General features: G+C 36.2%; 1 protein-coding gene across 2 annotated transcripts; it reads left to right on the top strand.

Moving 5' to 3' along the window:
• Window positions 1-1,836: 1,836 nt before the first annotated feature.
• On the top strand, window positions 1,837-26,065 carry xdh (xanthine dehydrogenase). Of its 2 annotated transcripts, none has more exons than XM_073826785.1 (36): window positions 1,837-1,992; window positions 2,069-2,126; window positions 3,337-3,433; window positions 3,562-3,670; window positions 3,840-3,966; window positions 4,064-4,125; window positions 5,046-5,117; window positions 5,427-5,522; window positions 5,634-5,775; window positions 6,996-7,088; window positions 7,285-7,436; window positions 7,626-7,719; window positions 8,381-8,490; window positions 9,283-9,467; window positions 9,561-9,735; window positions 9,859-9,948; window positions 11,939-12,108; window positions 12,295-12,421; window positions 14,393-14,515; window positions 15,179-15,275; window positions 16,048-16,172; window positions 17,532-17,665; window positions 17,764-17,851; window positions 18,110-18,196; window positions 18,300-18,491; window positions 18,571-18,716; window positions 22,297-22,378; window positions 22,470-22,565; window positions 22,656-22,784; window positions 24,138-24,212; window positions 24,301-24,353; window positions 24,431-24,545; window positions 24,649-24,714; window positions 24,796-24,984; window positions 25,076-25,243; window positions 25,370-26,065. In XM_073826785.1, the coding sequence occupies exons 1-36, from the start codon at window positions 1,912-1,914 to the stop codon at window positions 25,418-25,420; spliced, it is 4,056 nt and encodes a 1,351-aa protein (XP_073682886.1). In that variant the 5' UTR covers window positions 1,837-1,911; the 3' UTR covers window positions 25,421-26,065. The 2 variants fall into 2 exon arrangements, with proteins under 2 accessions (XP_073682886.1, XP_073682885.1); XM_073826784.1 differs by having other exon boundaries at window positions 5,046-5,123.
• Window positions 26,066-27,515: the final 1,450 nt, after the last annotated feature.

Genomic DNA, 27,515 nt, shown 5'->3' with positions numbered 1-27,515 from the left:
GAAGTAAACTCATAGGTGGAGATATCTTTTATAATATTAATGTCTTTTAAATCTTATGACGTACATTTTAACTTTAAAAAGATTCAAATACTATTGCTAAAAGCAGCAAGGCTTGCTAACGTTACGTCGACTCTGCTTGGTTACTTAAAGGTCCCATATCGTCAAAATCAAAATTTCCTGGCTTTTTTCATGATAACTAAGGTCTAGGGGCTATCTAACTACCATATGAGTTTCAAAACAGTCAATCCACAGTAAACTGCACACAGCCTGCTTAAAGTAGCTGTTCATTTTCACGAGCAGCTGTGACTTCCGTAACGATGTGACGTCCGATCGACTCAAGTCACCGCCTTCAGTCACAAACCAACCACCCTCCTTTTGTCAAACCCCCAGACAACAACGCATCCATTCCATTGAGCAACAACAGGAAAACAAGTGGAGAAAACCCTGTTCAGTCGATAGATGTCAAGCTACGATCATTACACAGGCTTCAGAACAACGTTAATATAAGAGACCAGCGGCACGTCAACTTTCCCTCTTTCACACAGCGATTCCGGTAAATACACGGATAATGTGTCCCACGATTTGTTCCGGAATTGTTTAATTTGGTTCATTCACAGTTGTTTTCCGGAATCTGTGCGTGCTTTACACACAACCCATAAAGACATGTGACGTTTGGATGTGAGATGTAATGCGACACGTACGTTTCACTAAACTGAAACTAACCTGAACAAACTGTGCTTCAGCGCTGATAGTGAGGAGCTGGCTCTGTCTGATGATCGCTGCTTCATTCCACTTTGCACGTAACGTTATTTTTCGTTGTGAAGAGTCGCTTGATAACGTGCATCATTACTACAACACTGCCTTTAGGTTCTGGCTTTGGTTCACACAGTTCCCGTAATTTTCCAGAATCAGCGCGCATTGTGAAAGGGGCTTTACTGAAGCAACAGTTATGTAGCTTACTGCATTCGGTGTTTGAAAAAGAAAAAAACATTAATGATCATTCTGAAATATCCTGTTGAGTATCAGCAGGCTAGGTTCTCTTTATTGCTCTGAGCTCGCTTACAGCATACATGACCGTAGTTACCTGTGATTGGCTTGGCTGTGCGTCACTCAGAAAACAACAGGCCAATCAGAAGAGAGGCTCATGAATATTAATTAGATGGGCCAAAATCGACCTGTTTTTGACAGAGCTTCTAAAAAAGGAGCTGTAAAAATATATTGAGATGGATTTTGGCACTTATACCGCAAATATATATTCTTAAGGACATCAACAACTAAAATAAACCTCCAGAAATGTGTACAATATGGGACCTTTAACATTATGTTTCAAAGCAAAATGACTTACTGTGTGTTTTGTTTATAGATTATAATACAATATCAGATTTTCTACTTCAAAATTTCATGTTTAATTCAATGTGTTGCTTGCAGTTTCTTTGTAATTGTTCACGAGCTATTTCTGAGTGAAACATTGATTTGACCCTAATTTGTTCCAGTGTAGTTTGCCCGAGAGCAACCTCGCCAGAGCGCGCTCCGAAAAACAGAAAGTGTGCGGTAACTCAGTAAAAGGCATTTAAAGTTTCGTTTCGCAATGCTTATAAAACAGCCTCATTGAACTTCTATAAACATGTTATGTGAACGTATTTGTTCTTGTTTTAACTTACATTGTCACGACCAATTTTAGACATTGAACTCACGTTTATAAGTGTTTACAGATCTGAAAAAAATCTTGACTACTTGTAAGGCTTTTTTGTAGCCTACTACCCCTCCTGCATGTCACTCTCCAAACAGCAGCACCTCGAATTGGAGCTGATAAGAATCCTGTCACGTGACGCAGCGCTCAGAGCTCGTCAGTTTGCTCACAGCAGCCGCTCTAATTTCACTGATTTGATCTCAGGAAGAGTGGGAATTAAAATGTCTTTCATAATGGAAGAGACTAAAAACAAACTTAAGTCTCCAGGAGATGACCTTGTTTTCTTCGTTAATGGAAAAAAGGTAATTTTATAATTATATAATTACTTATTGCCAGTGTAGCCTATAAAATGTGTTTTCCATTATAAATTCTGTGCAGATCACTGAGAAGAATGCTGAGCCTGAGAAAACCCTCTTGACATATCTGAGGAGAAGCTGTATCCTTTTGATCTTTTGCGTTGGATCTCTAAATGCTGCTTTTCTTAAAAAAAAAAAAAAAGTACAAACTAGCCTATTAGACCATAACCACAGCATTTATGAGACACTGATATTTCTGTTTTTTTTTTTTGGAGTAATGTTGTTGGTTAAACTGAAATGTTTGCTGACTGCTGACTGAGGTTTGGGGTCAGTTTATTTCTTATAATGTAATATGTGACAATGGACCACAAAGTTAGTCATAAGGGTATTTTTTATTTTTTAAATTGAGATTTGTGCATTATCTGTAAGCTGAATAAATAAGCTTTCCATTGATAGTTTGGCCGAGATACAACTATTTGAAAATCTGGATTCTGAGGGTGCAAAAAAAAATCAACATTTTGATAAAATCACCTTTAAAGTTGTTTGATGAAGTTTTTAGCAATGCATACACTACCAGTCAAAAATTAAGTTATGATATATTTACGGTAGGGAATTTACAAAATATCTTAATGTGCTAATGATTTGTGGCATAAAAGAAAAATCAATAATTTTGACCCATACAATGTATTTTTGGCTTTTGCTACAAATATATCCATATATACTTAAGACTGGTTTTGTAGTCCTGGGTCTCATATATTAATATTAAATATTAATTATTATAATATATTAACTCAGTCAGTAATTACAGCTCTTTTATTGTGTTATTGTTTTTGCTCAAAAAAAGCACAAATTTGTTTCTGCGTGATCAAGACACAAGATGTCCAACACATTCACATTTTATACAGTAGAATAATAAAAAAAGTGTTTTAACTTAAAATTAATAATTCAGTTGATTTAGGAGAATTAAGTTGATTCTTTGCTCATTTTTATTGCAACTCCCTAAATGCTTCATGTTGTAACTAATTTATTGTATTGTATTACAAAAAATGTACAAAATAACCCATGAACCAACAAAAATCATTTTTAAGCGGTGTTACGCCAACAAAAGTAATTTTTAATGGTCAGATTGGATCGAAATAACACTTTAACATAACAGTTTGCGCGTACAGTATGTATTTATAATTGGTTAATTATTTACACAACTGCTATGTGTGTCAAACAAGTGAGATTTATTGATCCAAACGTCATTTTTTATTACAGATTACAGTTTGTACTTTGTAATTATTTTCCACACTTCCCTTTTAAGTGTGGTTGTTTTCAAGCTGTTTTCCTTAATGTCGATGCTTGCAGTGGGTCTGACGGGAACCAAACTGGGATGTGCTGAAGGAGGTTGTGGAGCCTGCACTGTAATGGTGTCCAAATATCATCCACATCAAAACCAGATCATGTATCTTTCAATGCACTCACATCTGTCCTTTAAGCACGTAACAGGTTAATAAGTCATATATGATTAGTAAAGCATTCTGAAACATATGCCAGAGTTCTATAGTTATGTCCTTGACAGCACTCTTTAAGTCACTATGCGGTTAATGCTTGTCTGGCTCCTTTATGCTCTTTGCATCACTGTGCAGTAACAACCGTGGAGGGCATCGGCAGTGTGGCCAGCAAACTCCATCCAGTACAGGTCACAGTTTTATCTCATTCTCTCAGAACTGCAGATAATTATGAGAAAAGCATGTCACACTCTAACATTAAAACATAACACTTTCCTTCAATCAGTACAGTTTTAACATTAGCTGATATGCTGGTGTCCTGCTTATTTAGCTCTAACAACAATAATCTTTTTTATCTAGGAGCGAATTGCAAAGGCTCATGGGTCACAGTGTGGGTTCTGCACACCAGGAATTGTGATGTCTATGTATGCTCTTTTGAGAAACAACCCTCAACCCAACATGCATGACATTCAGGAGGCCTTTCAAGGTATAGTAAGAGTCATAACTTCTGCATTTAGTTACATTTACCCCTTTATACATCTTTTCTAAATAAATGTTTTTGTTTTTAAATTGTTTGCGCACAGGCAATTTATGTCGCTGTACTGGGTACAGACCTATTCTAGAAGGCTACAGAACATTCGCAAAGGTAAAATAACTGAGTAAGGCCTGAAACCCTGGGTATTAAACTTGTAAGGCTTAATATAATGGAAATGATGTCTCTTGCTGAAATATCTAGTAGAAAACCCATTAAAGATTTAAAAAATCCACATTGTTTTATACATATTTTGGAGCCATTAGTCATTATTTTAATGAGCTACTGGCGCTACTTGTTGCTATTTTTTGGACTATCGGGGAGCTCCATTATTTTAATGATATAAAATGGTTGCACTTGGTGAGCTTACCCAGTTGCTTTTTTTTACTGCAACACAACTCAGAATACACAACTCGGAAAATAAAATACTGATACGATGCCACATTGTGCAGCTTTTGGTTGAAATTTTCAGTCGAAGGGTGACAAGAGAAGTATTACTGCTTTCCTAGTGATAAGAAGAGGGGAAAACAATGGGAAGATGTCTGTGGAAGAATAAAACTTTCTAAAGAGCTGATGCCTTTGAGGCTTTAGTAGACCACAGCTACTACAAGTGCTTACAAATGGCAGATACAAGAAACACTAGATGCCATCCTGGCAGGATGTAAAAATGCCGACGCTTGTCATGACGTTGCAGCCACTAAAGCAGTTTCTCAGCGTGGATTTCACTCAATATCCAGAGGCGTTTAGACGCTTTGTGTGTAAAAAAACGATGGCATTTAGTTTAAGCCTACGCTTATATCCATCACCACCTGTAAGCTCATTGAAATAATGACTAATGGCTCCAAAATATGTATAAAACAATGTGGATTAAATAACGTAAATCTTTCATGGGTTTTGTACTACATATATTATGATTCATTACAAGTACAAGATGAATATATCCACATAGTCTGAGCTGGTATAAGAATATATTGATGTAAAATATTACCATAGGGAAAATAATTTTGTTTAATATCTGCCTCTTTTGATTTCAGGATGGGGGGTGTTGTGGTGGAAAAGGGCAAACTAATGGCTGCTGCATGACTAATGGACACGTACAAGAGCATGTCAGTGTAAGCAGAACAGACATCCAGACAGCATGCTCGATTTTCTCTAAGTACAAACACGTTTTTGTCCTAAAGCCTTGCCATTTATGATAAACCTGTAGCATACTTTGATAGGAAATCAATGATATGGCAGCCATCGCAGGCTCATAGCAAACCAGTCACATGTTTGAACTGACACTCATGAGCATGTGAGGTCAAACCTACAGCCATGAAACAAGCAGTAGATGCTTCAAGATCACTGTTTCATCTGTACAAAATGTTATCTAAGAACTTTACAAATAATTACAAGATGTCTTTCTCTAATCTTAGGACAATTCAACGCTTCCAGCTGAGAAATTGTATGACCAATCAGAGTTTATGCCACTGGATCCAACACAAGAGATTATTTTCCCGCCTGAGCTCATGGTGTGTATAAAATGAGTTTAATCTGCATTGATTGACCATCATAGTATAAGGAAGCTGATTACTGTATTACATAGATGCATCAACACTCTAAGTTATATTTGTGCTTTACAGAGTCTAAGTAAACAGCCCCAGAGAAAGTTAAGGTTTGTGGGGGAACGAGTACTTTGGATTCAACCCTGCTCTCTCGAAGAACTCTTGGAGCTGAAGGCAACCTATCCGAACGCTAAACTAGTGGTTGGAAACACAGAAGTTGGTGAGTCCCACATACATTAGGGATATCATTCCACTAGATTCTAGACAAGAACTGCATCCATAGGTACTTCTTTGGTCTAGTTTGCAATCGTTTAAAGGATTAGTTCACTTCTAGAATAAAAATTTGCTGATAATTTACTCACCCCCATTTCATCCCATGTCATGTTCATGACTTTCTTTCTTCAGTTGAAAAGAAATGAAGGTTTTTGAGGAAAACATTTCAGCATTTTTCTTTATACAGTGAAGTTCAATGGGAGCCAATGGGTTGAAAGTCCAAATTACAGTTTCAATGCAGCTTCAAATGACTCTACACAATCCCAGCTGAGGAATAAGACTCTTATCTAGCAAAACTATCGTCCATTTTCCAAAAAAAAAAAAAAAAAGTTAGACGTAGGCAGAAGTACTAACCTAGTGTTTACAAAGCAAATGTGCAAAACAAATCAAATGTCCTTTACAAAAAACCTAAAACAATGGTGGTGGAAGATTTTGAAGTTGGAGGAAAAAATTAGATGGAGTTTTTCCCCCTACCCTTCCTTTTTGAACCGAAGTACACAGACAAATAACTAACCTTGTGTGACCTTTCCAACGTGATTACGATTATTAATTTATTTTCAACTGAAGAAAGAAAGACATGAACATTTTGGATGACATGGGGGTGGGTAAATTATGTTACATTGTTACTACATCTTTAATAGTGAGTCATTGAATCATTCATTCAACTGTTTCATTCAAAATGCTGATTTATTTAGGGGGGAAAAGAGGCTGAATCATTTACTCAACATTGATTCAATCAGAAAGTAACTGTGTTGCTCAGAGACTTGAAACAGTAGAAACATATATATATTATTGATTGTTGTTAGGATAGTACAATATATGTACGAGATACAACTATTTGATGCAAAAAAAATCTAAATATTGAGAAAATCGCCTTTAAAGATGTATGAATGAAGTTCTTAGTAATGCATAGTACTAATCAAAAATTAAGTTTTTATATATTTATGGTAGGAATTTTACAGTGTATCTTCATGAAACATATAAATATTTACTTAATATCCAAATGATTTTGACATAAAAGTAAAATCAATAATTTTGACCCATACAATGTATTGTTGGCTATTGCTACAAATATACAAATATAAAAATGTTGTTGTTTGTGCAATATTTAAAGAACATAATGCAGAATGCAAAGCTGATTTTAATTGTTTTGAGTCTCTCTTTCAGGTATTGAGATGAAGTTCAAAAAGCTTCTGTACCCTGTGATTCTGGCACCAGCTTACATCCCTGAACTGAACACCATCCAACACACTCAGGATGGTAAGCGAGTCATACACCTGAAGGGATGCTGTTAGTGTATGTTATTTGATGGTTTAAAGCAAATATTATTTGTCAATACAATACATTAAAATTTAAGTATAATTATTGAACTGTTTGTTCATTGACTTACCTTGTTTTTAGTGCCATTTCACTGCTTAGGTTAAGTAATATTAACAGGCTTGTTTTTGGCTCACAGGTATTCAGGTTGGTGCATCAGTGACATTGACTGTCCTGGGGGATGTGTTGCATGCAGCGGTGAAGAAGCTGCCCGCTCATCAGACGGAGGTCTTTAAGGCTGTTCTTGAGCAGCTGCGTTGGTTTGCAGGACAGCAGATTCGAAATGTTGCGGTATGTCATGTGTCTCTGAGGACGAAAAGTGATATTAGGTGTTTTATGTAAGTTAATGGACTTGAAAATCACTGTCAGATGTTAATATAATGGCTATTTGATTTAATAAAGTGGCTAACTTGGATAGTAAAACATGTAAGTGATTATGAATGATTAAAAGTCACATTGTCAGTTCCTATCATATTTCAGGCTGTTGGTGGCAATATTATGACAGCGAGTCCCATTTCAGACCTCAACCCTGTGTTTATGGCAGCGGGCTGCAAGCTGACGGTGATGTCCAAAGGTAAAATGCACCGTTTTTTACTTGTTCAAGGATCAAAGGTTGTTACATTTCATGATCTGATAGAGAATACAGAGGCAGTTTATGTAGAGAAAATATACAGAGGTAATCTCCAATGTGTGCCATACTGTGGAGTCATATAGTCCTGTTGAAGTCTGAATATTATGATTATGATGATAATTGTTAAAAGTCTAAAGTAGAGATACTTTTAGATAATTGTAGTTTCCCAGTGTTTTACAGCTGATTGGAAGATTGTGATAAATAGGGCAGGGGTTAAGGATACTGAAAACTATGATAAACTAGACTTTTACAGTACAATGTATTAACCTAGTAACATATATACTGTTGGGCAGGGGTGCCCAATCTTGTTCTTGGAGATCTACTATCCTGCAAAGTTCAGCTCCAACCCTGATTAAACACACCTGAACCAGCTAATTAATCTCTTGGAGCAGGGCTGGAACTAAAGTCTGCAGGTAGGTAGATCTCCAGGAACAGGATTGGGCACCCCTGCTGTAGGGTGTCCACGCTGAATGTTTTACTGACACTGTCTATATTCTTTGCTCTGCAAATGTTATGCCAGCAGAAAACTGTTGATTAAAGGATTTAACTTTTTACGTATGTTTTAGAAATTTTATTAAAAAAAATCTCTGTCTGATGTTTAAAGGGGAGAAACGTGTTCTTGAAATGGATGACAAGTTCTTCCCTGGTTATAGGAAGACCATTTTGAAGCCAGAGGAGATTCTGTTGTCCATTGAGATTCCATACACAAGAAAGGTCTACATTTAAAAAAAAAAAATATGTGATTGAAAATTATGATTTTGGCTACATTTAAAGAGCAGGTCATATTGTATGTGTCCTAATATTTTGTTGGTTCCCCTACAACAGGTTTAAATGCATCTAAGATCAGAAAACATTGTAGTTTTCTCAGAATATGCATTTAATATTAGAATCATTTTGCAATGATGTACACATAACGTATTAGATGCTTGTTGGTCCAAAATAAAGAGGGTACAGACTTATGTTTCATGGAAAAACGTTTAGCGAATCCCGTGTTGAACTCGCCAAGATTAGAGAAGAACTTCTCTGTAAAATCACGAGCACGCAACAAAAGGTTTGATTTGTATTGCTGTGGTATCATGGAAAAATGTTTTTTAACCACTAATTCTTCACATCATCATCTTTCGGCAATTAAAACACAGCGCAGAACACACTAACTAGTGGAAGTGTTTGTGGACAGGTCAGAGTGTTCGTATTTTGCGGGCAGGTGGGGATTATGTTAATATGTTCCCTAGTGACGTACATCGGTAACAGGCAGAAGATACAAAAATACTACAACTCGTTAAGGAGGTTTAGAGTCGACTCTTCCTTTTGAGAGACATTATCTTTATTTATCATGCACGTTTTTGATTAACAACTGTCCAGACTGTCTACATTGAAGGATAGCTACGATACAAACCCATATGACCTGCTCTTTAAAAACTCTTACTTTTGAACGCTATTGTATCTCATTCATATTTCACATGAAGTAGATTAAATTTGGAATCACTCTGTCAATTTGTGTTTTAGGGCCAGTACTTTTCAGCTTTCAAACAGTCCCCTCGTAAAGAGGATGACATTGCCATTGTCACATGCGGGATGAATGTATTGTTCAAGGAGCAATCCAATACAGTGCAGAGTATCCGGATAAGCTATGGAGGAATGGCGCCTGTCACTGTCCTTGCCACTGCAACATGCAACAGGTTACTCAACAGGTAGACAATGATGCCCCGCATAACATTCACCCTCATTGATGAATCATGACAAAGTCAATGCATCAATTTCACATGATCTTTATTTGATTGCAGGCAATGGAACAAAGAGCTTCTAGAGGAAGCTTGCGCCTCATTAGCTGAGGAGATGATTCTGTCACCTTCAGCTCCTGGTGGGATGGTGACATACAGACGCACACTGACAATCAGCTTCTTTTACAAGTTCTTCCTCACTGTCCAGCACAAACTGGCTCTGGACTTGCAGATGGAGGTTTTTAATCATTTGTTCAAAAGCTGTTTTTGGACACCGATTCTACTTTTTATTGAAGAGTAGATATGATCTTGGTCACATGACTATTTTAAGGGTTAATTGTAAGCTGTGTAAACTCTACAGGGTTTGACTGTGGAAGATGTCCGACCTGAATGTGCTACTGCTACTGAGCTCTTCCAGTTGGACTCACCGTCCAGTGTACAACTCTACCAGGTGCATATAAATAAGCATTTAGCATCTTTGAAAATTTGTTATTAATTACTCACCCTCATGTCGTTCCAAACCAGTAAGACCTTTGTTCATCTTCGAAACACAGATTAAGATTTTTTCGATGAAATCCAAGAGCTTTCTGACCCTGCATAGACAACAATCCAACTGAAACATTCAAGGCCCAGAAAGGTAGTAAGCACATTGTTAAAATAGTCCATGTGACATCAGTGGTTCAACTGTTATGTACTGAAGCTACAAGGATACTTTTTGTGTGCAAAAAACAAAAACAAAAAAAAATAACAACTTTATTCGACAATTTCTTCTCTTTCGTTCATGAATGCATGTCAAAGACTGACACAAAAGAGAAAAAAATATGTTGAATAAAGTTATTTTTGTTTTCTTTGAACAAAACAAATATTTTCAACCACTGATGTCACATGGACTATTTTATCACTGCCCTTACTACCTTTCTAGGTAGGGTGACCATACGTGGCCTTTTCCACAGACAAAAAAAAATGCATCCGGCTGGGATTTTTAAATCACCTAAAATGTTCCGGATTCGGCTTTTGCTTTCTACAATTGCCATTCATTGTGTGCGTTTTTGTATTAAAGCCTTGCGTGGGACTGTTCTCTTAATCCTGTTCCCGCAAACATTCTAATATTGAATATAATTTTTGCACATTAGGGAGTCGCTATCAATATGCAAAGTATTTAAACTGCTTTGGATGCAGCTCGTGTTGGATGTAGGGTTGCCAAATCCACTTTTTTCTATGGAATTGGGTTGATTTTAAACTGTTGTGGTGGGTTGATTTTCTCCCGGGTGTTAAAGGTTTGAAATATTGCATAAATTGCACTTGACTGAAATGCTTGTATTGAAACCAAGCGGCAACCTCCTACTCTCTCTATTGAAACCAACACGGAAGTGGCTTAAACTGCAATTCATCGACTGGCCGCTAGAGACTGGCTGCAAAGGGAAGTCATTCCCATAGACGCCCCATGTTTAAATGCCTAACTTTACAGCAGAAAAAAATATGTTTACAGCCTGGTCCAAAAAATTGTTTTGGTCAATATAGCTAATTTCGCTCTTCATGTCAACTGTGAGGGGGTGAATTTTTTTTTTACTCATCCATTTAAGTTATATTAAGTTATATTTCGTCATAATTAAGGGCGTGGCCACTTGAGTGACGGGGGATTGCCAGTGCTGTCACCGCTGTCGCGCTAAGCAGGCGTGGTTTCAGCAACCAGCTCCACCCACGTCCCGCCTCTTTGCCCATTTTCGATTATCCGGGAGTGACGCGCGATGACGCGATTCCAAGATGGCGACGGCCGAATCCCGCCCACTATGAGCTTCAAAATCGGTCTTCAGAAACCTCCGGGTGACGTCATGGACACTACGTCCATATTTTTTACAGTCTATGATTGAAACATTTAGCATTCTATCTATGATAAAACTGGTAGATATAAGTCTGGGGTGCCCAACCCTGTTCCTGGAGATGTACCATTCTGCAGAGTTTAGTTCCAACCCTGATCAAACACACCTGTCTGTAATTATCAAGTGCACCTTCAGATCGTAATTAGTTGGTTCAGGTGTGTTTGATCAGGGTTGGAGCTGAACTCTGCAGGAAGGTAGATCTGCAGGAACAGGGTTGAGCACCCCTGATATAAGTTTTGTGAAGGATGGCCACTCTGGTAAAAAGCCTTTTAGCTGTGTTTATGATCAATTGGCATAACGGTGGCTGTAAAATATGTTGTTTAGGTATGGAAATGACATATTTTGAATTTTGATATGGGATATGTTCACCACCATATGAATGTGGCAGTTGCATTGCTGTCTAGGCAGGGTCAGAAAGCTCTTGGATTTCATCAAAAATCTCTTAATTTGTGTTCTGAAGATCAACAAAGGTCGTACAGGTTTGAAACGACATGAGGTTGAGTAATTAATGACAGAATTGAATTTTTTGGCTAAACTATTTCTTTAATTCTTTGTTTTCAGGCAGTTCCCGCTGGTCATAATAGTGAAGACGTCGTGGGGCAGCCGATCATGCACCTCTCTGCACTTAAGCAGGCCACAGGAGAAGCTATCTACTGTGACGACATCCCCTGTTATGAAAACGAGCTTCATTTGGCTTTGGTCACCAGCACTAAAGCTCACGCACTCATAAAGTTAGTAGAAAAAGACACGTCATGTTTTAAAATGGGTTAAATCCAAGTATATGAAGTGAACCTACATTGTTTTTATGACTCAGGTGTCATAAAAAGGTTCAGTTCTGAACTAGAGTGTTGTGACCTGAGAAAATTATTTACCCATGATTAGGTGTTAACTATGTGTGTACGTGTTTCTTTTTGTAGATCCATTGACACCTCTGATGCAATGGCAGTTCCTGGAGTGGTTGCATTTGTCTCTGCTAGAGACATCCCTGGAAGTAACATGACAGGGCCTGTTGTTTATGACGAGACCGTTTTTGCAGATGATAAGGTTTTTTTCTATATTTCTGTATAGTATTTCTAATGAGAGATGTTTTACACATACAGCTATTAAATTGATTATGACAGTATTTGCCTTTAATATAGAAGTCTGTTGTTAGTTATGATTCAGAGTGGATCAGGCATATAGCGACCAAAACGCAATGGCTTTTACATTTCTTTCACAAAGTAGATTGTATCTTTCGTAAGTTGTAGTAAAAGGCGTCATGCATTTGGACAGACCTGCACAGATTCCTGTGCTAAATGTATATCACATGTATCTCACTTGATTGCGGAGAAGGCTATTCTATGATCAGGCATTTTTCTAAGGCATAATCATTTATTGATGCAGTTACACTTTGACATGCGCTTTCATGGTTGAGCATCTCGGACGTGGCAAAGTTAAAAATAATCTTAATCTACCCTATAAGATGTCACACATTTGCAGCAAAGACCTTTGTTGCTTTTTCTTATGGAAGATTGTTTTTAGAGATAAACTTAAAAAAGAAATTATGCCACTTTGTTAGACATATGGTACATTGCAAGATATTAATTCTCATTTATGAGAAATTAGATTACAATCACGAAAAAAAATACATGGAAATTGTTATGTATTTCACAATTACAATTATATATTATATTTCTTTCTTGAGTTTTTTATTTTAAGAAATTAATTATTTTATTTAGCAAAGATTTTTTAAAGACATTTCTATTACAAAGGAATGTTAGTTTTTTGAGCTTTCACAGTTTACGCATAAATATTAAGCAGCGCAAGTGTTTCTTGAGCACTAAATCAGCATGTTACAATGATTTCAGGTGATGCATACGAAAAAAAAAATTAAAATAGAAAACTATGGAAGCCCATTTCTGACATTGAATAAAAAATAAAAAAGGTAATTGTAACTTATCTTACAATCATACTTTTTCTCGCAATTGCAAGTTTGAATCTTGCAATTCCGTTTTTTTAATTATGAGATATAAACTCACATTTCTGAGAAATAAAGTCAATTCTGAGATATAAACTCACAATTCTGATTTTTTTTTCTCAGAATAAGAATTGCGAGATATAATATTGCAATTCTGACTTTATAACAATTCTGAAAATATCAGTCTTTTTTCCCCCTCAGAATTGTTTTTTATACCTCACAATTGTGATTTTATATCTTACAATCCAAAATCAGAATTCAGAATTGCGTTTTTATCTTGCAATTCTGACGTTATTTTTTTCACAATTGCGAGTTTATAGCCTCATATTCTGACTTTACAATCACACAATCTGACTTTATATCACACAATTCACAACTTTATAATCACACAATCTGTCTTTATATCACACAATTCTCAGAAAACAATCAAAATTGCGAGTTTATATCTTAGAAAATGGTCAGAATTGTGAGATGTAAATTCGCAATTGCAAGAAAAAAAGTCAGAATTGTGAGATAAAACTTTTTTTACTGGTCAGAACCAGGTATGTTTGATTAAACTTTTGATTGGTAATGTATTTTTTAATCATATTGAGTCAAAGTAAAACTTATTCAGACACCAGATATAATTTTTGATTTTTTTTTCTAGTGGGTGCAGGACATTGTAGTTCATTTATGTAAGTGAGGATAGCAAAATAAAGTAAACTGTGACATATTTCAGCCAAAAGGTCTTCATATAGTGGACTACCAGTAAAATTGATAAAAATCTGGGACCAAAAATTAGATTTGACACTTTGACCTGACCATGTTTTGTTACATACCTATTTATCAACGTTATTTGACATTATAAAGATGAATTTGTTCTGATACAATTGAACTCTTGAGTTCTTATCATATTTTATTACCATTTTCTAAAATGATTACCATTCGTCAAAAATGTTAAAGGTGTCTGAATAAATTTTGGTTTGATGGTATGTCTCACTTGCAAACAATTTGTCACTCTTTTTGCATAGTCATGTAGAGTTTATGGTTTTCTTCCTCACATTGATCTTTCATGCTAGGTCACATGTGTTGGACATATAGTGGGGGCCATTGTGGCAGACACACAGGCCCATGCTCAGAGAGCAGCCAAAGCAGTGAAGATCAGCTATGAGGAACTGCAGCCTGTAATTGTCACCATTCAGGTCTGTATTGACTCCACATTCACACTTACACTCACCACAGAAAATAGAATCATCTAGCTATGGTCCATGGGCACAGCCAGCATAGCCTTTATTTACAAAAAGGTAACATAAAAATGGATACATCTGATCATACTTCAGCCCACAGAGATGAAAAACAGAGCAGGGAAAAACAAAAGACCTAGGTAGGAGACAGGAGAGCACATGGCAAACGGAAACAAACATGACAGAAGCCGTGTGCTCACACCAAACACGATGACAAGACAGAAAAGCACATGGCAAATGAATACCAACACAAGCCACATGCTCTAACAGAAAACAAGGCAAGACTGACAAAAGCAACGCCAAAACCAAACCAAATGATTTTACAGTGGGCGTAAAGTTCCACTTTCTACACAAAATCAAACACTGAAATGTAATCCTCATAAGACTGAAAATATGACTTACAACCAATTTTAGTTCAAAGCCACTGATCTACAATATTATTGCAAAACATTTGGTGCTGTGCTCTGACCTTTCACCACTGCTTAGTGCTTTTCCTGCTGTCATCCTTACATAACAGGATTTTTCAAGGTTTTCAGAGAAACAGCTTGTACAAAAATACACATAACACATAAAGATAAGCTTGACTGGTTTGCTAACATGTTTGCGTTCGCTCTTTCAAAGGACGCAATTGCCAACAAGTCCTTCTTTCAGCCAGTGAGAAGTATAGAGAGAGGAGAAGTTGCACAAGGATTCAAAGACTCTGATCACATTCTGCACGGTATATAACCATGTTTTTACTGAAAATGATAGTGACACACTGCGTGAAGCCTTTTTCTGAAGACTTAAAGTTATCTTAAATAGACTGACTTTAAAAGACATGAAAAAGGCATTCTGTGGTAGATCTGCAGTTTTCTTCGATATTATTTAAATCTCTTAAAGCGATACTTCACCTAAAAATGAAAATCACAACATGATTTACTCACCCTCAAGCCATCCTATGTGAATATGACTTTCCTTTTTCAGACAAATACAGTCAGAGTTAAATTAAAAAAATGGCTTGGCTCTTCCAAGCTTTATAATGGAAGTAAATGGGCGTTGAGATTTTGAAGTCCAATAAAGTGCATTCATTCATCAAAACAGAGCTTCACGTGGCTCCAGGGGGTTAATAAAGGCCATTTGAAATGAATTAATGATTTGTGCAAGAAAGATATTCATATTTAAAACTTTATAAACTATAATCTCTAGCTTTCACCAACTATTGTATGCATGTTTATGAGAAAGTGGCGATCCTGGAGCTGTGTGGAGTACTTTCTATGATGGATGGATGCACTTTATTGGACTTCAAAATATCAACAGCCATTCAATGCCATTATGAAACTTGGAAGAGCCAGGATATTTTAATACAACTCTGAAAGAAGAAAGCCATGTACACCTAGGATGACTTGAGGGTGAGTATTCCATTTTTGGGTGAACTATTCCATTAAATGATTCTTGTTCAGACCTGTTCCTCTTTTATTTCATGAGCTGACTCTAAAGATGTGATTCTGCAGGTGAGATGCACATTGGAGGACAGGAACAGTTTTATCTGGAGACTAATTGCACGCTGGCGGTCCCTCGTGGAGAGGATGGAGAAATGGAGCTGTTTGTGTCCACACAGTCAGCCTCCAAGACTCAAGTAAACAGAAATCAACTTTTTTTAGGGGACTGGTGCAAGATAATGATTAATATCCACATTCTCAATCAAATCAGAGTTGAAACTGCACAAGACACAAGAAGCTTGACAAAGTATGGAAAATTTGACTGTATCTTAAAAATAATATCAGAAATGTATCTGTAAAATTGTACAAATTAAACGATTTATTTTTATTTTATTTTATTTAAAACAATAGAAAATAATATTTAATAGAAATTCAATTTTAAAAATAATTTAAATAATATAATAATTTAAAAATTAAATAAGCATCATGTTTTTTAAGCCCAAATTAAAAAAAAAACCAGACGGACAAACAGATACTATGGGTCCTCTAATTAATTAATTAATTAATTAATTAGTAACAAAAATATGATAGGATTATTAATCAGACAACATATGGGACCACAAAACCAGTCATAAGCGTCAATATTTTGAAACTGAGATTTATACATCTGAAGGTTAAATAACCTCTCATTGATGTATTGCTTGTTAGGCTAGGGCAATATTTTGAACAGATACCATTTGAAAATCTGAAATCTGAGGGTGCAAAACAAAATCTAAATATTGAGAAAATATAAGAGAAATATCTTCATGGAACATGATCTTTACTTAATACCCTAATGATTTGATCATTTTGACCCATTCGATGTATTTTGGCTATTGCTACAAATATACCCATGCTACTTAAAGGAAAAGGTCACTCCCAGAACGAAAATTTACAGATCATTTCCTCATCCCCTTGTCTTCCAAGATGTTCATGTCTGTCTTTCTTCAGTCGCAAAAAAATTATGTTTTTTGAGGGAACCATTCTAGGATTTATCTCCATATAGTGGACTTCTATGGTGCCCACGAGTTTGAACTTCCAAAATGCAGTTTAAATGCCGTTTCAAAGGGCTCGATGAGAGTTTTTCGACTTAGCCTAACTGTCTTGAACCAGAATACACACAGAGTTCACACAAAGCTATACATGACGATCCCTTTGAGGTTAAAAAGTATATAAATTGTATTTTTTTAGGAAATAACTGACCATTTTGCTCATTCGGCTGGGATCGTTTAGAGCCCTTTGAAGCTGCATTTAAACTGCATTTTGGAAGTCCAAACTCGAAGGCACCATAGAAGTCCACTATATGTACTGTAGAGAAATCCTGAAATGTTTTCCTCAAAAAACATCATTTCTTTACGACTAAAGAAAGAAAGACATGAACATCTTGGATGACAAGGGGATTATCTGTAAATTTTTGTTCTGGAAGTGAACTTCTCCTTTAAGACTTTGTGGTCCAGGGTCACATTTAGTGTCGATTGGTCTGTTCTAATGCAAATAATGTGCTGTGTTTGCCTCAGGCCCTTGTGGCTAAAGCTCTAGGAGTGCCTGCCAATCGGGTGGTGTGTCGTGTAAAGAGGATGGGAGGAGGATTTGGAGGGAAAGAAAGTCGGAGCACCATTCTGTCCACAGTGGTTGCTGTTGCCGCACATACGTATGAATATTTATAACAAAAACTAATATAACAATGTGCCAAATTACATAAAGTATATGTAAGTCATATGCAACAATAAATTTGGCCTTTTCTTTTAGGGTCAAACGGCCAGTTCGCTGCATGCTAGATCGTGATGAGGACATGCTGGTCACAGGTGGTCGGCATCCATTCTTTGGACACTACAAGGTGAAAATTTGTCGAAATTAACCAGATTTAGTCCTTTAGGTTGATCACAAGTCCTCTTCGTCCTGGCAGGGATTTTCAGATTGCCTAAAATGCCAAGGTTTGACCTTCAGCACGTATAAAAAACAGACAGAACCAGGACATTTTAGTCAATTTAGAAATCCCTGCAAGGACATTTTAAAGAAAAAGCAGACATATTGTCACCCTTTTGTTTTTGCTAGACTATTGTCATACACTGTCGCTCTGTAATCTGATGTCTAGGTTGGGTACATGAATGATGGAAGAGTGATGGCACTTGATGTGACGCTTTACAGCAATGCTGGCAATTCACTGGACCTGTCATTGTCAGTGAGTAGGCAACTCAAAGTTTTGAACATCTATCACCCCCTCGTGGTCATTGAGATACATTACAACATATACTTTCTTAAATTCCAATTCTCTCAATGCACAGATCCTGGAGAGGGCACTATTCCACATGGATAATTCCTACAACATTCCTAACATTCGTGGCACAGGCTACATGTGTAAAACCAACCTGCCGTCTAACTCAGCATTCAGAGGCTTTGGTGGACCCCAGGGCATGATGATCGCAGAGAGCTGGATGAGTGACGTGGCTTTGAGCTGTGGTCTGCCTGCTGAAGAGGTTCAGAATGCATCTTTCTCTTTCTTGTAGTCTATATAACATTAATGCAACATGTAACAGAGTTGTCTACTATTTCCAGGTGAGGAGGATGAACATGTATAAGGAGGGGGATTTCACACCCTTCAATCAATGTCTAGACCAGTTCACCATTGATCGCTGCTGGGAGGAATGCTTGCAGCTCTCAGAATTTAAAAAGCGCAAGGATGCAGTGGAACAATACAACAGGTTAGAAATAATCAAAAATATTAAGCTCGTCAGCACAACTCAAAGCTTGTGCAGTTTATAGAGAGGTATAATAAGAAAACATGTTGTCTTTAATATTTTAAGTGTATTGATATAAGTGTAGTGAAACATATATTTACGTTCCAGTGCAAAAACAAAACAAGATAAGATAATAACAAAATGTAAATAAATAATAAAAAATAGTAATATAAATCTCTTTCTCTCCTTCGGTTACTATTATGGGTCACCACAATGAAATAATCAGCACAACAAATGAAAAATGTAATTAAGTTTAATGTTCTATTTATAATACTAATATCATACACTGTACACTTTATAGTGTTACTATAGGAGTGTTAGTATTGTTATTGTTAACTAAATCAAACACAGTTAAAAATAATTAAAAAAATTAAAAGAAGGAAAAAAATTGATGATAAACTTTTTGTTAATATGTCTTAAAAGACAAACTAGTGACAAAATGACTAAAACTAAACTTGAAATAAATCAGAAATATATGTGACCCTGGACCACAAAACCAGTCATAAGGTTAAATTTTACAATGAGATATATACGTCATATGAAAGCTCAATAAATAAGCTTTCTATTGATGTATGGTTTGTTAGGATAGGACAATATTTGGCCGAGATACTTCTATTTGAAAATCTGAAATCTAAGGGTGCAAAAAATCTAAATACTGAGAAAATCACCTTTAAAGTTGCCCAAATTAAGTTCTTAGTAATGCATATTACTAATCAATGATTACATTTTGATAGGTTTACAGTAGGAATTTTACAAAAAATCTCCATGGAACATGATCTTTACTTAATTTCCTAATGATTTTTGACATAAAAAAAAAATCAATAATTTTGACCCATACAATGTATTTTTGGCTATTGCTACAAACATACCCCAGCGAATTAAGACTGGTTTTGTGGTCCAGGGTCACATATATAAAAAATCTAAATAAATATGACAAAAACACATAACAACTTACTAAAACTTAAAAGTAAAAACTTCATATAAACATGCGAAATATTAATAAATACATAAATATATAAAATAACACTGGGCAGCAGAAATTCTTTACGTCCTATAAATATTTATGTATGATACAGTTGAAGTCAAAAGTTTACATACACCTTGCAGAATCTGCAAAATGTTAATTATTTGACCAAAATGAGAGGGATCATACAAAATGCATGTTTTCTTTCCTTAAGTACTGACCTGAATAAGATATTTCACATAAAAGACATTTATAAACAAAAGGTTCCAATCCTCACTTATGCTCTAGAGGGAAACGATATATATATATATATATATATATATATATATATACATGGGCGACATTTGACTCTTGAGTCAGGGGGGGCAAGAAAAAAAAATCAGATGTAAGCATTAAAACAGTGCCCTACGGTATTGCAGCACATCAAAGCAGTCAATTAAAGCGCTGCACTTCAGCCCGGGCCGATGGGCCCTGACTTTTTTTTACACCCCAGGGCTACGGCTTCGGGCCAATTTTCACGTCATAGTTCAGACCCGGGCCGGCATCGGGCCTGTTTTAGGCTTCTCCTTATTTTCATAATTTAGACATCCATCAATTATGGTGAAGAAAAAAAATGCCGCGCTGGTGGAAACAACACGAAACTTCACTTTCGCTTTCACTTTTGAGACCGACTCAGACACCATTTAGTGTGCTTTAGCGCAGCTGAATCCACGTTCAAGCGCACACAATAGGCTAAAACTCGCCCCAAGCACCGGCAAAAATAAATAACAATGAATGTGTCGAGGAAAGAGTAAGGACATAAATGAATTATTTATTAATTAATTTGTGTATTCTGAGTCAGTGTCGCAAAGATCCTGACTCGCAATCTCCTTTTTGGACGCGCCTTTAGAGAGAAATTCATCTTTATGGATTACATGAAAGAGTTTGTGCTTTTGATTTGTTTTATTTCGTTAAGTAATAATTTAAAGCTTTCTATAAATGTATTTATTATGTCTGTGAGGCATGCATTTCGCTTCATTTTGTTAAGCACTCCTGTTCAAGAACCAGACGGCAGAAAGCACATAATTTTTGTTTTCCTTGTTTTATAAAAATGCTGTAACGTTTTTTTTTCGATGTATTACTCGTACTTTGTGAGCAAAAATGACGGATAATTTTAAATTGCTTTCAATGAAAAAAATGCAATGATCGCGCTGGTGCCTCGATGTCCTGCAAGGTTTAGCTTCCACTTTCTGCACAAACTATGCGCATATAGCGCACATTTATTTGTAACGTTTAAACTACCATTGTTTTATACGTGAACTGTTTTATATCTATAGATTTCATTTTAGGCAATTGTGATGATTTGAGAAGGCAAACTGATCAAACAGACTATGATCAGTCTTCCGCTGGGCGCTGTTCGGTAAATATATATATATTTAACGAATAAAAATGCTCCAAGCGTTTTTCTAAATTAGCTAAATAAAAAACGAAACTAAATATAAACATTTTGCCATTACATACAAAACTGAACTATTTTATAGCTGAAACAGTAAGTTGTTTTGGGAGAAGGGGAAAATATATTTTTATCCCGTCTATTGCTTCACCATTATTTCGAGAATAAACCCAGCGTAAATATGCAAATGTCACTCCCAAAACATATCAGCTTGCATGTGCCGAAAAACGAAAGTTTCATACAAATTCTAAATGGATTATAGCCTGGAAAGTGCAAAGCACGCTCCCCTTATTATCACTAAAATTTCATAGAGATCTAACAAAATTCCGTTATAATTAATAAAGCTCTCTAAACTACACAATTAATATTTTATTTACATCGCGTCTACACTCATAAGATGATTCACGAGCGCACAAAACGGCACTTAATAAAAACCGATCAGGCGCTTTCAGCAGTGAGTGAATTCTGACAAGACTGTTCGGAAACAACAGATATGTCTGTGATTGGCTACATTGCTCAACGCTGCAAAAACACGTTGGATAGTTTGCCAGATCTTCAATTGCTTTGCTTTCGTTTGAGGGTTAGGCCTATATAGCACCGTCTAGTTCCCAAGTACAACCGAGCCTAAGCTTGGCTAAAGCAGTTGCAGCGGGGCTGTCGAGGATTCCATGACTAACCACAGGGGGGGGCAACTGCCCCCCCTTGCCCCCCACTAATGTCGCCCATGTATATATATATATATATATATATATATATATATATATATATTTTTTTTTTTTTTTTTTTTTATTTAGTACTGCCCTTCAGAAGCTACAGGAAATACATTTCATCCTCCTTTTTCTTCTGAAGCATCAGTGAGCATTTGAACCTTCTGTAATAGTTGCATAGTCCCTCAGTTGTCCTCAGTGTGAAAAGATGGATCTCAAAATCATACAGTCGTTGTTGGAAACGGTTCAAATACATAAAAATGCTGAAAAACCAAAGAATTTGTGGGACCTGAAGGATTTTTCTGAAGAGCAGCAAGCAGTTTAATTGTTCAGGACAAACAAGGCACTCATGAACAACAGTACTAAATATACAATAAAATCTTTTTAGTTAGGTACTAAAGAGCTTGTTGGGTAAGAATTACTGTAATACTTTTATTCCAGGCAGCATCGTTGGACCAAAAGAGGGCTGTCCATCATTCCCACCAAGTTTGGCATCAGCTTCACTGCTGTCTTCCTCAACCAGGTCAGCCCTTTTCCTCTCAGGACCTAAAGAATTAAAAGAAAGATTATAAGAGTGTTTGGGTATATGTGTTTAATTGATATTTTTGATTCAGGCTGGAGCATTGGTACTTGTGTACTCAGATGGTTCGGTTTTACTAACTCATGGTGGAACAGAAATGGGGCAAGGCCTGCACACTAAAATGGTCCAGGTAATGCAAACAAGAGACAACAAAAATACTATATTAAACTGTTGGTTACAACTGTTCATTAATCTTGTCTGCAATTTTTGCATTGTGCAGGTGGCCAGTAAAACTCTTGGAATCCCCTGCTCAAAGATTCACATCACAGAGACCAGCACTAACACAGTTCCCAACACTAGTCCTACGGCCGCCTCCGCCTCCTCTGACCTTAACGGCATGGCCGTCTATGTAAGCCTCATGCAGCAGATATTCATATTCATTGTGCTTTTTTAGGTACACTACAGTTCAAAAGTTTGGAGTCCATAAGATTTTTTTCTTTAAATCTACATTTTATTGATCACAATTAATAGTAAGCGCTTTTACACTGCAAGAAAAAAAATGTGTTCCAAAAATATTCTAGAATAAAAAATTTCTGATAATTTACTAACCCCCATGTCAACCAAGATTTTCATGACTTTCTTTCTTCAGTCGTAAAGAAATTAAGGTTTTTGAGGAAAACATTCCAGGATTTTTCTCCATATAGTGGACTTCAATAGGGGTTAGCAGGTTGAAGGTCCAAATTGCAGTTTCAGCTGCAAGGGGCTCTACACAATCCCAGTTGAGGAATAAGGGTCCTTATCTCGCAAAACGATCATCATTTTCTAAACAGCAAAAAAAAAAAAAAAAAAAAAAAAAAAAAAAAATATATATATATATATATATATATATACATTTTTTTTTTTTTTTTACCACAAATGCTCGTCTCGCACTAGCTCGACTTCATGCATTACATTAGAAAGGTCACACCTGACATAGACAGAAGTACCGAACCAGTGTTTATAAAGCGAACTTGCAAAGAAAGTCTAAAACAACAATGTCAAAAAAAAGCTAAAACAACAATGTTGGATGATTTTGAAGTTGGAGAGGAAAATGAGATGGAGTACACAGATGAAGAACTTATCACTTTGACCTTTCCAATGTGATTATGTAATGAGTGAAGTCGTAGACGCACATTGCAGAGCTAATGCAAGATGAGAATTTGTGGTTAAAAAGTATATCTTTTTTAATCTTTTTTAGAAAATGACAGATCGTTTCACTAAATAAGACCCTTATTCCTCTGCTTTGATTGTGTAGAACTGTTTAGAGCTGCATTGAAACTGCAATTTGGACCTTCAACCCATTGATCCCCATTGAAGTCCACTGTATGGAAAAAATTCTATAATGTTTTCTTCAAAAACCCTAATTTCTTTTCGACTGAAAAAGAAAGATATGGACATTTTGGATGACATGGGTTTGAGTAACTCATCAGAAAATTTTTAATATGACTTTTTTAAGGTGCAAAACTGTTGTCTACATTTCTAACAATTGAATAACTATTTCATATCAACAAATCAGCATATTAGAATGCCCACTGAGGCTGCTGAAAATTCAGCTTCACAGGAATACATTTTATTTTGAATTATATATTAAAATTGAAAAACAGTTATTTTAAATTGCCATAATATTTCATAATATTACTTTACATTTTAACCAAATAAATGCAGCTTAATCCATAATATTTCAAATCAACAGTCAAAAATGTTTGAATGAATGTTTGAACAGAATGCTTGCCAGACATTACTACAGAGACTTCAGCCTTACAAAGACAAAAACCCCAAAGGCTGCTGGGAGGATTGGGTCAGTATCTAGTTTCTACATGGAATTAATTTTCAAATGTTTGATATAATTATCTATTTTATATATGACATTGTAATCACATTTGCAGGTGAATGCAGCATATTTCGACAGAGTCAATTTGTCTGCCAATGGATTTTACAAGTATGCTAATTTCAGAAATACATTTCACATTTCTAATCTTGTTGGTCCTCACAGATGCACCTTATTATATTTTATAGGACTCCAGATCTTGGCTATGATTTTGACTCAAATTCAGGAAGGCCATTTAACTACTTCAGTTATGGCGTGGCTGTCTCAGAGGTGGAGATAGACTGTCTAACTGGCAGTCATAAGGTAATACCAGTGTGAAACTTGTAATTGTCATATCCACAGGGCAATAGATTATAAATTAATAGATCATTATAATAGAGCTTTCTCTCTTACTCTCTCCTGTCAGAATCTTCATACATCTATAGTCATGGATGTGGGCAAGAGTTTAAATCCAGCATTGGACATTGGACAGGTATTTCATTTAAACTGAATAAAACAAATCACACCATTTTCAATTCATAATAAATATCATCTCATCTGTGGCTGCGTGTAGGTGGAGGGTGGTTTCATGCAAGGTTTAGGCCTGTTCACACTGGAGGAGCTACGCTACTCTCCAGATGGTTACTTGTACACTCGAGGACCTGGAATGTATAAGATTCCCGCTTTTGGGGATATTCCCATTGAACTAAAGGTCTCGCTGCTCAGAGACGCTCCTAATGATAAAGCCATCTTCTCGTCAAAGGTTAGATAAACCACAATAACTGGCAACAACAAATCGCAGTACAATCATATATTTTGTCTGTTAAATATTAAGGCTGTGCATCTATACTCAGGCTGTGGGCGAGCCTCCTCTCTTTCTGGCGGCTTCGGTGTTTTATGCCATCAAAGATGCCATCACAGCTGCCAGGGCTGAGTCTGGCCTGACTGGACCCTTCAGACTGGACAGCCCTGCCACACCTGAACGGATACGAAATGCCTGTGAAGACAAGTTTACTAAAATGGTATGTAGTAACTGTCAGCTAAATGTTCAGGTTTATATAATTTTCACAGAGGCATCAAATCTGAACCAAGGTCACTGTGTACAAAGTCAGAGTTGTTGACATTACATATTTTTGCATTTGTTTTAGTGTCCTCCTGCGGATCCTGGCACCTTTACCCCATGGGCAGTGCAGGTGTAAGACAGCCAAAAAGCTACTTTAAAGTCAGCTTGAATCAAAGTGGACCCTATTTAATGCACATTCCTGGTCTTGTATGATTCATCTGTGCATATTGTTCCAAAGAAAAAAAAAAAAAAAGTTTGTCGTTGTCACTATGGCTTAATATAGCGTAAATGATGTCTCTTACTGAAATATGTAGACTTACGTCATTTAAAAATCCACATCATTTTATACATATTTTGGTCTATAGGGTCGTGGACGCATAAAACTTCCTAAAGACCTGCGTCTTTGTTCTCTCCACTTCAGCCCTGATGCCTTTAAGGCTTATAGTAGACCACAGCTACTGAAAGAGCTTACGAACGGCAAAGACAAGAAAAACTAGACACCATTCTGGCAGGATGTAATCATGCCGATGCTTGTCATGATGCCGCAGCCACTGAAGGAGTTTCTCAGCACGGATTTCACACGATATCTGTGATATCTGGAAAATCGATAGTACAACATTGAGTGGGTTTAAGCCCACTCTTTCAGTAGCTGTGGTCATCATATTAGTATATTATTTTCAGAGTTGTGTTTTGCAGTAAAAATAGCAACAAATCACGCCAGTAGCTCACTGAGCACAACCATTTCACATCATAATGGCGCCTCCCATAGTCCAAAATATGTATAAACCAGGGGCGTTGCTAGACCCTTTTTACTGGGGCACGTGCCCCAGTAAAAATATGCTGTGCCCCAGTAAAATCTCAAATTTGAGTTATAATTTACGTTGATAATCCCAAAATAAACTACACGCAACAACCGAATTAATGAGTAATGGGGGCCTGTGCCCCAGTAGAGCTTTAGGTCTAGCAACTCCCCTGGTATAAACAATGTGGATTTTCCAAATAACGCAAATCTTTCATAGGTTTTCTACTGCATATTTCAGTAGGAGACATCATTTATGTTATATTAAGCCATACGAGTCTTAATACCCAGGGTTCCCACAGGCTGTTGGATAATGTTGCTTTAAGCATTACACATTTAAACCACAAGCCACTTAATTCCTCATGGAATTTAGTCCTGTCCCACGTTTTTTAGACACCCTCTTTCACTCAGAAATACATTTATGAATGTAAAATGGGTTGTAAGTCCTCAGATTTTAAAACGCACAACTACACTGTAAAAAGTTTTCACCAGTTTCAACTTAAAAACCTAAGTTTAGCAGCTGCCTTTAAATTTGAAGTCAAATCAACTTAAGTCATTTAAGCTCACAAGTTAAATCAACTCATTTTTATTGTAATAAGTTAAAATGACTTGTAGTTTTAAGCTGATTTAACTTAAAAATTTAAGGCAGCTGCTGAACTTAGGTTTTTAAGTTGAATCTGGTGACAACTTTTTACAGTGTAGAAACAAAGGCTCTAAGTGAAGAACGTTAATTGCCAAAGAAACAGAAAAACTGAGGATTTTGTCCTGAGCATATTATACTGTGAAAACAAAGGCACTTATGCTTTTATGACCTCTCTGTGCACTAGTGAAACTTACATTATATGTGCAGGTACATAACAGGTAATGAAGTGTAAACGAAGGGCGCACAAAGTAATTTTATATTATTTTAATTGTAGAAATGAGTAATTTATTTTGTAATTTGTCTAAAGCTGTCTAATAATAAGTGGGTGCACAGTACAAATACGTAGTGCCTCTTTAAATATTAATAATGAATACTAATATGATATATGTGACTTTTAGTCTACTTGTGGCAACTGAATTAAATTGTGGTTTGATACAATATAAATAATGCATTATTTATGATTCAGGTTAGACACTGCTTGTCATATTAATTTAATTTAAATACTTAACGATTAAATGACTACTGTGCATATCCATACAGTATTGAATCTTGTTACAAATTGTTACAAGTTGTATTTTTTCAGAACAACTCTCAGTATTAAATAAAAGTCTGTTCTAACATTTACATCAGACTGATGCCTTATTAAGGTTTTAATAATTGTGTCTGTCAGTGAAAAGCTCTCACCTCTGAGAGTAACATTTGAAAGCCTCATTCAGTGATTTCAATCTGTAGATGGAGGAGAACAGAAACACTACATTTACATAAGAGAATGACTGTTGCAAAATCACA

Source organism: Garra rufa, chromosome 21, assembly GCF_049309525.1.
Source record: "Garra rufa chromosome 21, GarRuf1.0, whole genome shotgun sequence".
NCBI classification, from domain to species: domain Eukaryota; kingdom Metazoa; phylum Chordata; class Actinopteri; order Cypriniformes; family Cyprinidae; genus Garra; species Garra rufa.
This window is presented reverse-complemented; position numbering and strand designations above follow the sequence as displayed.

What these genes read in the sequence shown, in the direction of transcription:
- xdh (XM_073826784.1), top strand. Translation starts at nt 1,912, where the DNA reads ATGTCTTTCATAATGGAAGAGACTAAAAACAAACTTAAGTCTCCAGGA. An exon ending in CCGTTTTTGCAGATGATAAG is followed by an intron (nt 12,422 to 14,392) that starts GTTTTTTTCTAT and finishes CTTTCATGCTAG; the next exon opens with GTCACATGTGTTGGACATAT. An exon ending in CACTGGACCTGTCATTGTCA is followed by an intron (nt 18,197 to 18,299) that starts GTGAGTAGGCAA and finishes CTCAATGCACAG; the next exon opens with ATCCTGGAGAGGGCACTATT.